Source organism: Aethalodelphis obliquidens, unplaced genomic scaffold, assembly GCF_003676395.1.
Source record: "Aethalodelphis obliquidens isolate GAN/ISIS:26980383/991018 unplaced genomic scaffold, ASM367639v1 scaffold25, whole genome shotgun sequence".
In the NCBI taxonomy this organism is placed as follows: Eukaryota; Metazoa; Chordata; class Mammalia; order Artiodactyla; family Delphinidae; genus Aethalodelphis; species Aethalodelphis obliquidens.
This window is the reverse complement of record NW_020837969.1, coordinates 25,230,111-25,248,631: the sequence shown is the minus strand read 5'-3', so window position 1 is coordinate 25,248,631 and position 18,521 is coordinate 25,230,111. Positions and strand designations below refer to the sequence as shown.

The following is an 18,521-nucleotide window of genomic DNA, read 5'->3' as shown; positions in this document are numbered from 1 at the left end:
ATAAGAGTGCCTTCACAGGTAATTTAAGAAAAATATACGGAAACTTGTTTTCCATATAACTTATTTGACATAAAAAGTTTTGAAGTACATGGGTTGGTTTGTTTGCTTTTGCGGTACGCGGGCCTGTCACTGCTGTGGCCTCTGCTGTTGCGGAGCACTGGCTCCGGACGCGCAGGCTCAGCGGCCATGGCTCAAGGGCCCAGCTGCTCCGCGGCATGTGGGATCTTCCCGGACCGGGGCACGAACCCGTGTCCCCTGCATCGGCAGGCGGACTCTCAACCACTGCACCACCAGGGAAGCACTACATGGGCTTTTTATTTGTATATTTGTTTCTGAACCAGGACTATATAAATCCATATAGACATACACTATAATTAAGTAGGTAATTTCAGACCTAAGTATATTCTATAATGACCATTTCATCTTAAAAATTTACATTCTTAATTTGATCACACAATAATCCACTTGTTTCATACAAAGAACATGGTATAAGATATGTGAATATGGTATGTGTGTGTGTGAGAAGAGAGAGAGGGAGAGAGAACCATTGGAGGTAAGAAATGCACGTATTATTTAAGGATCATGAAATTAACAAATAGCTGAGAGATCATGAGTCCCTTAAGAGAAGAAACGCATTTACTAGAAGATTGCCATTTATGCATCTAGGATGACACTTTTGAGATCACTGGTCACAGGACAACTAGATGAAGGGGATCAAAAATCTTACCCAATCAATTTTCTAATTCGTACAAATCCTGAGATGATGTTTCCTAGGAAACTAGCATTATCTCTATCATAAGATGATATATCAATAGAATATCTGGTGCAGTAACATTAGATCTGCTTAAGGTATGCCAATCCTTTTTGGAATTATCAGCTATAACCGAACCAGAACTCTCCTTTCACTACTGTTTACTTTCACTTAGATGGATTTTCTTAGCGTAAAAGCCTTATTATTATTCAAAGTGGGGTCCAAGGACCAATAGCACCAGCATCTCCTGGAATCTTGTTAGGAGACACGTAGAATCTCAGGCCCCCATCCATAACTACTGAATAAGAATCTGTATTTCAACAAGATCCCTAAGAGATCTGTTTGTGCATTAAAGTTTAGGATGTCAGGGATGCTGACCTCCAAAAGGCCCTCTACCCTGGCATCACAGAATCTTGCTGCTTGCATGTGAGAAGCCCATTTGGCTTCATTGGGCCTCAGCTGTCCTCAGAGATAAAATGAAAGGATTTAACTAAGTGATTATCAAAGGGTTCTCTTACCACGAAGGTTCTGGGAATCACCCTCACACATGGAATCACTGTGCAAAAACCCAGACATCATTTCTTCTGAATGTGTTACCAGTCAGGGAGGACTCAAGAACTTAAAAAATAAATTTCTGATAGAATGGATTTTTAAGACAATCTGGAGGCAAAATAAATTTCAAATACCTATTCCTAAGCAATTCAAGGGTTCAGCGGCTATAATCATTATGTAACTTTTGTGGATGTCTAGAATTGCTACCAAATCAGATGGAAGGAAGTGGAAACAGTTTCTGCATAAGCAAACTGCAGACTGCATTGACTGGGTAGAGGAAGCATATGCAAATGGAAATGCACCTGATCTATAGGCTCTGATTAAATTCTATGGAATTACTTCTAAAAGAATAGGCAGACTGGCTGCTGACATATTTCTTTATTAGCACTGTACTTTAAGCACCCAATCTATCGCTTTCTTCGGAGATAAGAGTACGGTAAATTTAATCTGATTTTGAACAATATTCTTTGGCACGAGTCTGAGCACCTTCCAAGAATTTTATGTCTTAGAAGAATCTGTTTGAATAAGAACCGAGCCCCTATTTTAGCTCCAAAACTATATATACCGTTTGTTTTACTGATCAGATTAGAAGATGGAAATATTTTTTAAAAAATTTTAGGGCTTCCCTGGTGGCGCGGTGGTTGAGAGTACGCCTGCCGATGCAGGGGACACGGGTTCGTGCCCCGGTTCCGGGAGGATCCCACATGCTGCGGAGCGGCTGGGCCCATGAGCCATGGCCGCTGAGCCTGCGAGTCCGGAGCCTGTGCTCCGCAACAGGAGAGGCCACAACAATGAGAGGCCCGCGTACCACAAAAAAAAAAAAAAAAAAAAAAACACGTTTAGTATTTGCTCTTAACATGATAAACTATCTTTGTTCTATGATTGTTCTTCGTGAGATGAAAACTCATAGACAGTTTTGTCTGAACTGAAGCAGCATCTCTTCCAACTAGCATCAACTCTTCCCTGAGTGCCATATCCTCACCTCTAGACATCCACACCCTGGGAGAAGGATTCCTTATTTGGCTCTCACATTGCACGCTGCCCTGATCTCTTCCAATGTCCTTACCTATCTGTCTCGTGATTACCTCTTTGTGAGGACGCTGACCACATTCTGATCATTTTATAGCTCTAAAGTTTAGCCTGGCTCATGAAGGACTCTCATAAAATGTTAGTTAAACTGAACCTGATTGAGAATCAGACTGCAGTGTCCAGTAAAGGACTGTATTAAGGAGAATCTCACAGTCAATTGATTTGCCAGGTACAGCTCAATAACCGGCTTTTATTTTTATAGTTTGTGACCGACTCTCTCCTCTGTATACTTCCAAATAATTTTTTATAGGAGCTCCCAGTATCCTCCTTATAGACTCCCTCCCTTAAATAGAAACCTTTAAAATGGTGTCTGGAATTTGGAAAAGACTCTAACTCTTTAACAATAAGTCTATTACCTCAAATTTAAATCCTGTTACTGAAATACCATCTTACCTAGGATTCAATAAAGCCATTACCGTCGAGTAACCAAGACTTCTGCACAGCATCAGTAAAATCAAAACTGTTCTTAATAATAACCTTAATACACGGTGACAGTCCTGATACACTTACTATGTAATCGATCATCAGCTCATGCAATTTTGTGAAGCGATTTAGTGCTTGGTGTATTTTTTACATTCTAATTGAATAAACTATTTCTCATTTTTTTTGGTGGAGACACTAGACATATAGTCAAAGATATTTCCAGAACTCCAAGAAACTTCTGGTCATTTAGGGTTTGCTAATTTTACAAGCCATTATAAATGGTTTTGTGGTTTTTTAAATTTATGGTCAGTTTATAAACCATCCTTAGACATCCTTTCTCTTCTTTATTTCTTGGTTTCATTAATTTTCATTAGGTCCTCCCTTGATCAGGCAGGAGAAGGGAAACAGGTTTACATATGATATTTTGTCTCTATTTAGTCATCACTCTACCATGAAATATTCAGACAATTTTTTAGATAATTTTCTTCCAAAAAAGAAAAGCCCCTATTTTCTTTTCACTCCACCTCAGTACTAGTTAACTGGGGTATTTCCTTCATATTGTACAACAGCTGAAACAATTTCTTTGATGTCCATGTTTACAAATATCAAGTAATGGCGATGCCAACAGATACACATTGAGGATTATCGGTGTGTTTAAGTGTTAGACGTTAAGGACTTTTGCTCGTACTCCGTAAACCAGAGCTGGCAGTGTACACACCAGGTCAAACAGCGCTAGTTTGTTTTTCTACAGTATCATATTGCAAGGGCTGACTTTTCTCACCCCTTCACTCGGGATTCTGGCTAGAACTCGCCCACTCACTGGCTGAGGATCTGTGTTGTAGGTTATTCTTTCCCAAATGGACTGTTACTATTAGTCTGCATTTTTCCAAGATGAACTTCGTTCTTTTATCCACCATGAAGTGAAATTTCTTGAGGTCTGTATATGCTTTTCTAATTTGTGTTTTAGTGTTCTTTATGGTATCATCTGCAAAAGACATTTATTTCCTCAAGGGAATGCCTTCTTCAGTACCATTAAAGAAAATATTAAATATAATATATGCCTTCAATAACATTTCGTTCAGATCCAACCTTATACCTCCCCATCACTGATCATCCCATTTCTTTTTTATTAAGATCTGGGGGCTAGTTCTCAATTCTTGAGATAACAGTATACATAGAGTGGCCACAGTGGACTCATGGGTAAATACTGAGGGGGGGAAAAAAAATCTAAGTTATCCTGGCTCGCCAATGTTGTTTTTCAACATCTAAGACATACAATCCCACTAATGAGGCTGCCAGTGTTTATGAATTAACCCCTCCTTGTTTGAACCCTGGTGCCCTTCCCAAAGCCCTGTTTGTACAGCTTGTTCTGAAACACTCATCTGTAGATGAAAATCCTTGCCGTTGTTTACTCTAACTGATGTATCCTTTACTTCGGGGTCAAACAATTTCATCGGATACGGGCTCAATCTATGGCCCATGCATCTACGTGTCCTTGTGACACAATGACTTATGGACTCGGCTAATTTGTGGTTTGGTTTTCCTCCCTGGAGGATGCCCTTCCCCGTCTCATCACACAGCTTAGCGATTCCAAACTTTATAGCTCCATCTACTCCAGCCTCATTTTATGATGAAACATCTAAATATTCACTTTTGACTTAAATCATTCAATAGAAATATTTCAGAATGGTGCATTTTATTTTAAATAGACTATATGCTTCTCAAGGCAAGGGCTGCATGTACTTTTTCCCCTGACGGAGTCTCTGCCTCTGGCTGGTTGTGGTCCGCCACGGTACATTCCCTTAGCTCCCTAAATTCTCTTCATAGCACTCAGCACACCAATCATTTATAATTAAATTCATTACTTGAAATACATTGGCTACTCACAAGAGCCTACAGACTCCATGAGGGCAGAGACCACGTGATTTTGCTCACCACTTCATAACGGGCACAAGCATAGAACTTGCCTCTTAGAAGGAGATCAATAAATACATGTGGCTGCCTAACTGATTTCAGGAGGAAAAAAGGAACCAAGCTCTTAAGAACACTTAGTGTACCTGATTTTACGCCAAACTGCAGCCAAACTGGTTTCTATAAGAACAAAAGGATTTGCTTCCCTCTGTCTTCACGGAAGTCAAAAATGAGCTAATAAATACCTAGGAAGTACAAAGCAGGAGTCTAGATACAAGAGGACACAGAAGAAATAGAACACGTGGTCATGTGAAGAGCTGACTATCTACATCTAAGCCACAAGAGTCCCGCCCACTCACAAAGGTTGCTCTCCCTGTCAAATGTTACAGAAGGTAAGTGTCACACCCACTCTGAAGGACGAACGCTTTCAGAGCTGGCTGGACTCCAGGTCTAACCCAAAATACATCCCTTTGCTCTATTCCAAATTTCTCCTTCTACAGCCATGATGATGAGGCCACAGGACACAACCTGAATCTGAACCATCACCCCCTTAATTATGTTAATTCAGCTACTGATATGTTATAAGTATCATCATCCACCTCCTCATTGCTATGCCAGGATTTTATAAAACTGTAACCTTAGCTAGTGTCTTGACTTTCCTCATCTTACCCGGTCCCCAGATGTCTCTAGCCTGTATGGAAGTCTCTCTGCCGTAAGCACTTGCTATGTTTATGGTATCACTCCCCTGCTCCAGAAGTTACCATGACGCCCGATTAGCTATCACGATGTCCAAAGTCCTCTGCCTGGCTTTCAGAGCTCAGAAACTGACTCTCCTGTCTAACTTAGTTTTTTTGTTTTGTTTTACTTCCCAGAATGGAGCTGCTCGTCTAGCTATGCATGTCACTGGGTCTCATGGGAAGATTACTACAGCCTCAGTGTCTGCCTGGTATATGGAAAAAACTCCATAAATGATGACGATGTTTATCAAGTCTTCAACTAATTCCAGTCTTTTCCTTCTTTAAGTTCTCATTACCATAACAATCAGCACTGTACCACTTGGGATATAGTCACTTTAACTGATGAACTATTTTAGTTACTCCATTTCCGTAAATAGACTAAGTTCCCAGGGACCAGCGACCATGCGTCATGTTTTCTCTGCGTTTTCAAAAATGCCTGGCATAGATGTAGCTGTTCTATAAACAAATGTTAATTAATATTTCATTTACGGAGTTTAATTTATTATAGCAAATTTGTTGTGACTTTATCTCCTCTAGCTATATATTTTTCATAACTATCTCGATAAAAATGTGTAATACAATATAGGCCCTTATATATACTACATGGTTTCATAAAAAATAGACAAAATCATAAGTTCATGTTTAAAGGCACCTCCCGTCTTCCTATGTTTTGTTTGCTTTTTGTTTCTGTTTTTTGTTTTTACATATAAGGAAGTTATTGATCAGAGATATTACATGATTAAATGAATGTCAAATGCAAAGTTATAAAGCTAGCTGGTGGCCCCAACCAATCAGATAAAAACTGCTAGTGTTAAATAAAATGAAGAATTGGGAATTAAATATGATAACACAGTCTGTTAAGACAGGTGTATATATTTTTCCAGTGTCTACAGAGAGAACGTAATTCTACCATTTATTTTTTATTATAAGGAAAAAGCAATCTTGCTTCCCCAGAGTTAGAAGTGCTTTAGCAGAAATGAATTCATTTAATTTCACTGACTCCCTGGGAAGAAGTTTGGAGAACATATTAACTCTATGTTATAAATATACTGTCCAGAGAGTTGAAGTGAAAGAGCTCAGACTATTCACCAAAATTGGTGGTTAAAACTCTAATCCCCACACGGGGAAGGCACATCTGCCCATAGGACAGCATCACGGGTTTATAAATACGGTGTGGTATAAAATCATTTTTCGATTAAAAAAAAAATCACATCAACATCTTCCAAAATAGTTCTCTAAGTAAAGCTGTTCAGAGGAGCAGATATACAAGAACAAGGGGAGAAAACAGGAACATCTGGACAATGTCACATTCAAACTGTCCTGTTTCTTTGAACCATGTGACTACATGGGGTACCAGAGGGTAAAAGACGGAATGATACTTTTCTGGTCTTTATGCAATCTGGAATAGTAACTGTTTTTGTTTTGTTTTGTTTTTTTCCCCAGGATAAATTTTAAATTACTATAGAGAGAAGAGAAATATAAAAGATGAGATACACCACAGAAATTCCCACACAGTTCCCAGAGGAGAAGCCCAAGTAACCAGCAAACCTCTCCTCAGAGAAGTGTTTAACTGTTATATGGTTAATCCATTTGGAACACCTTGTTCTAAACAGAGAGACAAAAGAGCTTTGCTGTAAAGTCTTCGACTTCAACTCCCAAAAAGACAACAGTGGATGAGATGACTAGAGAGACTACTTGGAAACTCGCGTGCTTGTGGTGTTTCTGAGTCATGTCTTTAGCCAGGGATAAAGCTGATTTTGAATGATGTGGCACATGCTTCAGAAACGTTTTGCCCTAGACAGATGGACCATGTGGAAACTATGAACTGGCTTCATACACAGGACCATGATGAGCCAGTGCAACACTTTCGTGTTTTCTGTTTCTATGCAAGTCGTCCAGTGAACAATATAATATCGTAAGACATGGTAAATGATGTGCCTTGGTTTCACTTCTGACTAAACTACTTTTAATGTTATAGATGTTTTTAATACAGGGATTAAAAAACAATTAGACAAATTTAACAAAAAAGGCATGACATATTTTGGATAGTGAACATATTCCAATTCTTCCATCAACGTACTGGCTTGCTCTGATGCATCAGTAAAGACATGGTGCAAAAGGGGGATAAAACTGATCAAAATCACAGATGTCAAAGATTTTCTTTCCAACAATATCTCGTAATAAGCTTTAACGCTTTTCTGAAAGATTATATTACCAAAAAAAAGATACAATAAAATTATAATGCCAATTTGCTGAGAACTAGAAGACGATTAGCTTGGGGGAAACAATATTCATTCATGGGTTGCTGCTTTAATAACTGTTGGAGGAAGACAACATTTCACTTTAAGATTAGAAAAATATATAACAAGTATTTCTTTCTGGATTGGGCTTAAAATTTAATGAAAAGCTGTGTGGGTGAAAAAAATTCCAGTTGTTGGCACAATACCAAAATGGAACAAATGAACAGCACTTAGGCGATAGCACTTTTTGTACAGGACATGGGAGGGCCACAGAAGAGCTGAAATTAACACGTGGAAAATAACTGCACTGGTTCCTAAGAGGTATTCAGAAAGTATCATATATACTCACTCAGCTTGTAAATCTTTGCAAAGGCTACGGTGAAAAATGATCATGTTTCATTATTATAATTAAAATACAGTGGTCTCAGATGCTTTTCTAAAGAAGTAAAAAAGAGAAAACATAGATAATCTGGGTACAATTGTTTAAAAAGGAGAAGCATTTAAAGGAACTATAATTTTAAGTGTTTTTTTCAAGTGATTAAAACGTAATTAGGTTGTATGTCTATGACAAGGACAGAGTAACAGGATTACGCATATAATAAATGCACCTTGTATTTTATAGATTATAATTCTCAGCTTCTGGTATTTTCTATTTTCATAGAGAAAATCTTACAGGAAACTATAAAATTTGGTCACCCCCCATGTACACACTGCTATATTTAAAAAGGATAACCAACAAGGACCTACTGTAGAGCACAGGGAACTCTGCTCAATGTTATGCGGCTGCCTGGATGGGAGGGGCGTCTGGGGGAGAACGGATACATGTACATGTATGGCTGAGTCGCCTTGCTGTGCACCCGAAACTATCACAGCATTGTTAAGCGCCTATACTCCAATATAAAATAAAAAGTTAAAAAATAAATTTGGTCATCCCCATTCACTATGATAAGTATGGGCAGGGAGGAATGTTGGGGCTGTATTCACAGCAAGTTGGCAGAACCAAAGTCTAAAACTGACCAACTTTAATTCTTTGCTATAGGTATGCTGAGTTGAATATACTGGTGATCAAAAAGTGAATCTTTAATTTTTTTTTTTTTTTTTTTTGCGGTACGTGGGCCTCTCACTGTTGTGGCCTCGCCCATCGCGGAGCACAGGCTCCGGATGCGCAGGCTCAGCGGCCATGGCTCACGGGCCCAGCCGCTCCGCGGCATGTGGGATCTTCCCGGACCGGGGCACGAACCCGCGTCCCCTGCATCGGCAGGCGGACTCTCAACCACTGCGCCACCAGGGAAGCCCGAATCTTTAATTTTAAAACAATGAACACTGAGAGTCATAAAATCCTTCAGACCTGAAAGAAATGATTTTTTCTATATACTCTTTCATTTTTATCTTGCTTTAAAGCTTTGAAAAGACTCTTACTTATTAACTTTATCTTGGCTTATAACTATTACCTATATCTATGAAAGGGATATTTAGTAATTGAAATTAGAATTTTACTCTTGTGATTCCTAGTCTTTTATTCACCACAAAAGTAATAAAGTATAAAAAGCATAAGATACTATAAGGATAATAAAAGTAATAATAAAATAAAATAATTAAATAAATAAAAGACTATAGCTACTTTTGTAAGTTGTCCGTTTTCATTGATAAAATCAGCCACACAACCAGCAAAACTTATCTACTCTGCTTCTACTCTATTAAAAGGAGAGATTTTGAGGGCAAAAAAGCAGATCTGGGAGGTACTTGCTTACAGCCCTGAGGTCCCACGAGACATTCTGCACATAGCCCGTGTCTAGATCAGCACAGCGAACAGCAAAACGTTTCTACCAAAACGGCATTTTTGTTTGGTGTTATGGTTTTAAAATATATGTCCTTTAAGATGCATTTTATTACAAACAATGGAGGCTTTCTTAGAAAAGGGACTTAAATGTTTGCATACTATTTATATGATGTAAAAGGGCATTGGCCTTCTTAATGATTTCTTGCACCTTTTTTCTCATTTTGCTAATTGCTCTTTCTGTTAGCTCACCTGTCTCTCTGACAAACTTGTTCTTCTTTGTCAACGTCTGGGTCACAAGCTAGTAATATTCTGGAGCCGGAGATGGTTGTTCTGATGATATGGTTTTTTTTCTCATTTAGGACAATCACTGCTACTTTAGAACAGTGGGACACAGCTCTTAGTCAACGGCCAAATAAATGTGTATTTTTCACCGCATATTCAAATATCTTTTACCCCATCAAATGATTTGAGTCCGTGGACCACAGAGAGCCTAAATACCAAGCGTAGACTAAATGCATGGCACAATAAACAGGTGCTTTTTAATGAGACCTACTAATTTTAACTGCACGGTTTAAATATTTAATGTGACCTTACTGACAACATCTTTGTTTAATTCTGTCTGTTGAGAGAGAATAACTGTGATACTTCTTAATGGTTCATTAACTCCTTCAGGTCATTGGAGAGAGCGCCATTCTAAATACATCTATAAATAACTGTAGTACATGAAAGAACACTCTTGCCTTCTACATGCAATGATGCTAAACACACTAAATGCCTTTCCAAACAAATGCAAGTTGCTGGTTTTTCATTAGTGAGATCGACCTAAATTCCATTTTTATAAAGGAGTTATAAACGAATAAGCTAATGCCAAGTGTAACAGATGTGTCAGTAAAGAATCTTCTGCCCTTCTGCTTCTTTTAGTTGTCCTATTCGTTTTGCAGGTGACCACTGGGGTAAAAAGGAACATCATCTTACAGCTTCATCCATCCATTGGATGGAGACGTAGGTATCCAAAGTTCCAGACCTCTATGATATTTGCACATCTCTCTTAGGTAACAACGAGGAAAACCACGAGGAAAGCAACTTTATAAATATGAAGGCGAAAAAAACCCAACCCACCTTGAAAAAAGCAAAATAACATTCTGGATATAACAGAGAAGATGATAAATGGTATGAACTTTTCACAACACTTTAAAAATAAAACAGCATTATTCAAAGGATGCAACGAAATTGGAAAAAGCAGCAACAATACGTCATGAGACATGGAATCATCTAAAAGAAGCAGTCATGGACATAAGCCACACAGAGGATTTCTTACTTGCACAAGTATCTTGAGGGGTTTGAAAGGTCTTTCACCATGAAGCACTCGCCTCCATTCACACAGAAAGTTTTCTCCTTCTCTGCACACTTGACAAGATGGCTTGTCCCAGTGGTAGATGTAGATGTGGCTGGATAAAAGATAAAGAAGGGGAAAGGTTTATACCCATCTTTCCCTCTTCTAAGCAGCCTTTAATCTTAAATTCTCTTAAAAGGAAGAGTTCATATAAGATACGGCGTACTCCACTAAACTTTCAGGCTTAATAAACAACACCAAAGACATTAAGTACTTTCTGGGTGTAATTAAATATAATAAAATTATAAAAGTAATTATAGTTAATTAATTGAATTATAATTAAATAGGCAACAGGTTCAACATTTCTGATAACTAATACTTTATCTTCTAAGGAAGTTGGAAAAGAGAACATCTATTGTCATTAAGAAAAATACATTTTCCAGGAAGGCTCAAAAATAATGACATAAATTCACATCAGTGCAACTGAATGTAGATATCAATTTTTAATGGCAACTAATTAATAAAATTATTTTATTTTGAAATTACGTGATATATGTGTATGGACTTGATATTTTTTAGACATATGTATAGCAAAGAAAAATGCAAGGTGGCTTATTTGTTCCTAATGAAAAAAATATTCTTAATTGAGTATGTATTAATGTATAGATCAGGGGGCATTCTGTTCAAAATTTCCATTCTATTCTAATTTCTACTCAGAAGAATATTATTGAATGTCTGATTGCCATCACGCTTCTGAAGAAATACAAAGACAGTCTAACATTGCTGCAAATGTAGAATAAAGCACTGCAAAATTCATCCATTCGAAGCAGGAGTAGAAACAAGTTTTAATTTTGGTTTGCAGCGTCTTCATGTGATAAATCTGATTATTCACTTGCCTTCAATCTTCACAGTTATTGGAAAGTCAGGCTGACACTGATTGCTCCACCATTAGGTGCAGGGATTAAACGAAGCCAAAGTCCTGAGACTGTAAGAGCATTTAGTCTCAGAACTTCTCCCCACTTACGGTATTGGGAGCACCTTAAACACTGCTCAGTCTCAACCCCAGTCTAACTCACAACATAATGTTTATCGCTGACATTATCAGGATGAAATGTAAAACCAACGTGTCCAGCCAATGAAGATTCTATTTACCCTCCCGGGGTAGGGAGAGTCCATCTTCAGACATAAGTTTTTCTCGTTGATTATCTGACTCATTCTTAGTGACTTTTAATTCTTTGTCTTCCTTATCAATTCCTATTTTATGATTTGCGTGTGAAACTCAGATGCCCTTGTTTATTTTATTTGACCTGTCTCATTTTTCCATTTTCTCCTGCCTTTCTTTTTCGTTTCCTTCACAAGCGCATATTTTGCTTTGACATTTAACCTAATTGTGACCCTAACTCTGCTTGATTTTTACTCTACCTGATTGAAATACCGAGCATCTGATTATTCAGTTTCTAGACGACTCGAGGCCTTTCTTGTCTCTTATTCTCCTGTCTAAGGCATGTTTGGGACCCTTTCTCTGTTCTCACCATGGCTTTCAGGAGGAACAGCAAAGGACAGTCAAAATGATTTGCCCTTTGGAGACATCTGGTTCAAATCCCATCTCCTACTAGCTTTGTGTCCTTGAGTAAGTCACCTAGCCATCCAGATGGTCAATTTTCCCATTTAGAAAACAGGGTAAGGGGACTCTTACAGGACTCTTATAGAGGTAAAAGGAATTGGCACAAAACTGGCATCCGATGAATAATAGCAGGTATGGTTACTGAACAAGTAGGGAAGAATCTTACTTTTGCTAATCAATCAGATGTAAAATCTAATAACAGAAATCTGAAGATTTCAAAGAGGCATGCTCTCCTTGAATCATTATAATGGGTAATTAAGAACTGGGTCAATTTTCAAATTATTCCAACACAAAGTCCTTTTCAGAATGCATTTCCAGATGTCCAGCTCAGGTCTACAAACCCAACCAGAAGAACCAGGGAGAGAGAGGAAAGAGGTGATGTTACCCTCTGCCAGCAGCTACACTTTTACCATCTTTATCAGGAAGAGGGGAAACATAACTTGCATCCTTTGGTCTATAAAATCATAGAGTAGACAATTTCTACACATCACTTAGCATAGATTTTAACATAATATTATATCTTCATGTGAAAAACTGTTTACTTAGGTGCTATGAATATTTTCATCCATGGCGACTGCTTTTAAAAAAATACTAGGAGGGAGTTTGTCTTAAAGGTTTTGTGCTTACGAGTTTCAACCGCTGACAGGGATCTACAGGATGACAAATTGGGCAGCGTATTTTTGCCGAGGGGACCACCTGCAGTGTTCTGTCACCATCATTCCTGCAGAGGAGCTCTGAGCCTCAAGCAGACCCCAGTGGTCCCTGAATCCCTGACAGGCTGCTAAGAATTACCCCTCATCCAAACTGGGCAGCAAACACTGCAGCGGGCTCTTTCAGGACAAATGCTGAGGCTTCTATTAAAAACAACAAAATCAACCCCGTCCTCGCCAAAGCAGACCCTCCATGTTCACTGCAAACTTACAATGAACATTCGCTGTGACAGAAACAAGAGACGGAAACATCATACCTATGCCTTGGATTTTCTGATCTTGTGTTTTCAAATAAGTAGGATTTAGAAATGTGGGTTAAAACTAGAAACAATCCCTCTTTTTCAGTCCTTTAAAAGTATTTTTCTTGACATGATTATCCTTTGAATTATCCTGCAGCTCTGAGCTTTGACACATTCATCTGGAAAATTCTTAGATCATGACTAGACACTAGGAATGGGATAGTTGATAATAAAATAATTCTTGGAGAAAATGAAGTAGCAACTCTCTTACGTGTCATGGACTACCCTGCTTAGCGCTTCCATCCTTTAGTAGCAGCGAAAACAAAACTGATCATGGAATTGCAAAGCAGCAGTTAACTCCCAGGTGACACAAAGTGTGGACCAACTGGGTACAGCTGTTCTGAACCAACAGCCAAACACAGGAATAAGTTGTAATTGTCAGAAGAACCTGGATCTGGATGGTGATATACGCACCTTTCAGATTTTTGCCAAGTTTCCTTATATATTCTCCTTAGTTGACCGCAGTGCACAGTCAGCCCTAAGCACATCTATAAATTTTGCAGTGATATCCTTTCTCTTTGGCCTATATACGCTGTATTGCTAAGTCAGTTTCCGTTTGGTAATTCTGTCAGAATTTAATGAAACAGACAAAGCAGGTTCTCAAACCAAACTGTGGAAACAGCATTCTTTCTGGGGGAGCTGGTGGGAGTTTATCAGGGGTAAAGCTAACAGTTTTGCCAACAGAATGTGCTTTTGATATATAAAAGATGACCTTCATAGCTGCTCCTGGCAGTAGGTGACATAGATCTCACTCATTCAGTCCTTAATAAAAACTGCTTCCCTCTGCTTTGTAACTAGTTTGTCATAATCTGGGAGTTGGTCAACTTCTAGTAAGTGCTAACTGGACAGCAATTAGGAACAGTGATAAGTGTGACTTCATTACTTTTACGTTTATCATTTATATGAATGTTTTATCCCAAACACACTTTACTTGGGATGTTACCAATTACAAAATTATAAGGAAGAAAGTATAAGTACAGCAGTTAACTTGTTACTAGAGAATTTCTTCCGAGTGTTTGACTCTCCACCCCGTCTGTCTTGGTAGATCAGGACTAATGACCATTCCAGGGAAGTCTGAACAGTTCCCTGACTTAGCCAAGGATTTGGACATTAAGATTACCATTTAAAGATTCCCCAGGGGGCTTCCCTGGTGGCGCAGTGGTTCAGAGTCCGCCTGCCGATGCAGGGGATGCGGGTTCGTGCCCCGGTCCAGGAAGATCCCACATGCCGCGGAGCGGCTGGGCCCGTGAGCCATGGCCGCTGAGCCTGTGCGTCCGGAGCCTGTGCTCCGCAACGGGAGAGGCCACAACAGTGAGAGGCCCGCATACCGCAAAAAAAAAAAAAAAAAAAGATTCCCCAAATCCTGCACCAGGAAATAGGACTCCCTCCTTTCTAGCCTTCCCTCCCTTCCCTAACCTTTCTCCTCCCTCCCACCCTCCTTCCCTCCCTCCCTTCTTTTTTCCTTCCTTTCACAGTTCTTTAATGACCGCCTATTATATGCGAGGCATAATAATAACAACTAAAGTTACTGGGGTTGAAAATTGTAAGACTGTAAACCATTCTCCCTAAAAGGAGATCTTTATAGATGAAATGTAGTGAAATGACCCTGGAGTTAGCGGAGAAGAATCAGGGGGCCAAGGCACAATTTTGCCAATTACTAGCTGCGGGGCTCTGGTCCAGCTACCTGCCTCAGTATACTCAGCTGCAAAAATGAGGTATCGCAGGGTTGCTGCAGAGTTTGATAAAACACTTTGTCAGTTGCAAAACTGCACACAAATAGAGGATATGTTTCCATTACTAACGGCGTCAATATGGAACAAAGAGAAGCAAAAACATTTCTGTCCAGACACTGTAAGTACATATAATCAAGCCTCAAATGTTGCTTCTTAGCAAATTCTTCTTCTACAAAATGTGAAGAGATGGTCTGATTTGGAGGGGTCACCACTGAATGATTGCAAAGCATCAAGTAAATATCAATAATTTACTCTAACTTTTTCAAAACCACTGTCAATAATGTATACCCATTCAATTGGCTTACAAAATAAAACTGAAGAACAATTTGAGTTAAAAGAAAAAGAAGCTATCTTAAATGTGTAATTATTTTCAACCTTCCAGATCCACACAATTCTCCAATATTCCTTAAAAAAATTTTTTTTAATTGTAGTATAGTTGATTTACAATATCATGTAAGTTTCAGGTGTAATTCTCTAATATTTCTGACCGAGCTTCCAAGTTACATGAATTCACTGTATTTATAATCTTGTGTGTTATTGTAACAGTTTAAAAACTCTAAAATATTTAAAAATAGTATGATGTCCATAGAATATGGGCCATAGTATAAACTTTGTTTATAACTCAACATTTTGGAAATCACGTACTATTGCACACTTTAGTAAATACACAGAATAAGACTTTGAGGAGTAATTGAGTGTTCCCTGCTCATGACTCAATATTTTCCCATGGAGTCACACAGTATTTCCTATAGAATGCCAGCCTTTTTCTGCTCAGAGACAGGCTAAAAAGAAAATAATGCTGGAAAGGACGATTCCCTTTCTTGCTTGTGTTAAGTGGTGTTTTCCTTATCAGTGAAGTAGACAGCACTAACAGACCAGGGCCATTACACAAATGCAAACGACTGATAAGAACCCAGTCTCTTCTTCTTTGACAATTAGCAGGAATTAGTATGTGTATAGCGTTTACCCCAAGAAGCAATCATTAGCTCCTATCTTCCCTGAGCGAATGAACCCTGACTAGGAGTTTTTAGGACAATTCTTAACGATTTACTTGCAGAAGATTAAATCACTCTCTACAGTTTTCTCAATAACATATACAAATATTAACAATTTTTATATTCTAACATGAAACTGTCAATCGCTACAAAGTTGTAGGATTTTTTTAAAATCCTTACCTGTGATATTTTCCATGGCTAAGTATTTAGAAATCTGCATGCATTCCTGCTCTTTGATCTCCCAGTTTAAAAAAAAAATCTGAAATTATTATTCTTGCTCAGAATATAGCTCCTCAGCAATTATGTACCAGAGCACTTTGAACCTCTACTGGGAAGAAATGCTTATGTGGTTCCTGAAAATGACGCTCTGGCTCAGAAGCTGGGCAGGACAAGCCATGCCACCTAATGCAGCTTCTATAGATGCCAACGGAAGGACGGGGGAGGCATTAGTTCTCCAAAGGAAAATCCAGAGCCAGACTCAGAACCACTAAAGCATCACCATTCTGGGTTGGCATGTTTTTGCAAGTAGTAATTCAATCCGTTGCTGAATAGGTACTCGAGAAAAAAATGATAGAAGATCAGAGAAACCCATCCTGACTTGGAGGTTCCCAGAGCCCATCTCCTTGGCCTCTCCTCTACTGAACTCTGCTATAGAAACCAACAGGGAAGCCAGGGAAGAACCATCACGAGACCAGAAATGGAACCAGAACTTTCTAAAGTAGAATTAGGGCATCTCAATTCATGGACCTCAGGACTTGGTAATATGGTAGATTACCTACAAGGTGAGAGTCTGTCCAAAGAACAAGCCGACACCAAGGGCTGGCGGAGGTTAACTGGTTTAAGGAGTGAACTTGAGCTTTGGCATCATAACACACATAGAATGGTAGACCCCAAAGAATCTTCACATATTGTATAATTCATCCCATATTGAAAAAGAGGATACAGATCATCTCAAAAGAACAGTTCTGCAGTCTTTCAGCAAATACCTCCCGCTAAAAATTCACAAAAGTGTACAGGCTGCCCAAGGTCACATAAGTGAATCTGGACATGCTTGTTTTCTGTTGTCTTACATGTACAGTGGGGCTGAAGTAGGTTAATAGGATTGCCTTTAGATCCCTCCCTCCCTTACAAGCTCTCAGGGCAGACCCTAATATTTTTTCTGCCTTCTTCAGCAGAATGAAAAGTGACCCTTGGGTGTTTCTCCTCATAAAACAAAATTCTAATTTTTGTTGTAACACTGAGCTCATTTGTAGCTAAACAGAAAGGAGATCCTAAGTTCCCAGTAGTTGCTGTGTCATTAGATAGTGTTCTCCTTAGAAAAATAAAAATTGTCCACAAAGGTTATTTTTCAAACACAGAAGTGGCTATTTTTTTTTCTTTTTTTCTGACAGCACATTTCACTCATGACACAGTGTAATCATTCTAGTCTACTACTTCTTAGAGCAACATGTCAATGGCATAAATGTCTTCTAGGATGTCTTAGCTTTTCTAAAGAAGAAGGAGTCTCCTCCCACAGTGGATGGCTGGCCAGGTGGTTACAAGAAAGCGACATTTTCTTCCTTACAAAGCCAATAATCTTCTCTTAGCTAAGAAGCCAGCTACAGAAATACAGTTCTGCTATATATTTTCTACTAATCACTGACAGTTTTATCTGAGTACAAAATTTCCATAGCCAGAAGTCAACGAACTTTCAAGCTGTTCCTTGAATCTTTTCCTATCAACATGTATTCTAAAAGAGTAAGATTCATCTAGCCTACAAAGCAAATATTAGCAGTCAGCTGACTGGCTTAATTTGATATATTTATAGATCCCATCAGGCTAAAGGTAGAAGGGGCACATTCTTTACTGTATTCTGCATATTTTACCAGTATCAATTTTGTTGGGGGAAGGTCATGTCAATGTAGAAAATGTTAACCTGTCATTTTCCAAATTAGTCAAAAGTTTGGAGCATCATACAGAACACATCAAATCAAAGGGAATGATTAAGGATTCAGTTACTCGGCAAGCTGCTGAAATTACCATGTGACATTTAATGACATAGGTTAATTTATTCATCAACCAAAATACACTTAGAAATGAAAGGAGACGGAAGGTCAAAAGACAGAAACTATGAGACAAATTCATTATCTTATTCATCAAATGAAAAAAAAATCATGGCATATCAAAAATAAAAGCCATATGGTCATTTCAATAAATAGAGAATCAACATTGATGAGACTGAAAGTCAATTTCTCTAAAACTATCCATAAAGTATTCTTACCCCCAAAGATCAAATCTGAATTTAATCAAGCATCCAGATACAGCTACTAATTTACAGGAAGAACACAGGTCAGAGGAACATATA

The 18,521-nt window shown here is 38.5% G+C and overlaps 1 protein-coding gene across 14 annotated transcripts in view; it reads right to left on the bottom strand.

The window, feature by feature from the left end:
- NRG1 (neuregulin 1) overlaps positions 1-18,521 on the bottom strand; it is a 1,019,883-nt gene that overhangs the window by 25,972 nt on the left and 975,390 nt on the right. For 13 of the 14 annotated variants that reach the window (XM_027122786.1, XM_027122793.1, XM_027122794.1 and 10 more), the window contains one exon: positions 10,802-10,931. In XM_027122786.1, coding sequence (XP_026978587.1) covers positions 10,802-10,931 — 130 coding nt within the window. Of the gene's footprint in view, positions 1-10,797; positions 10,932-18,521 lie in introns of those variants that run through there. The other variant, XM_027122801.1, reaches the window with a different exon arrangement.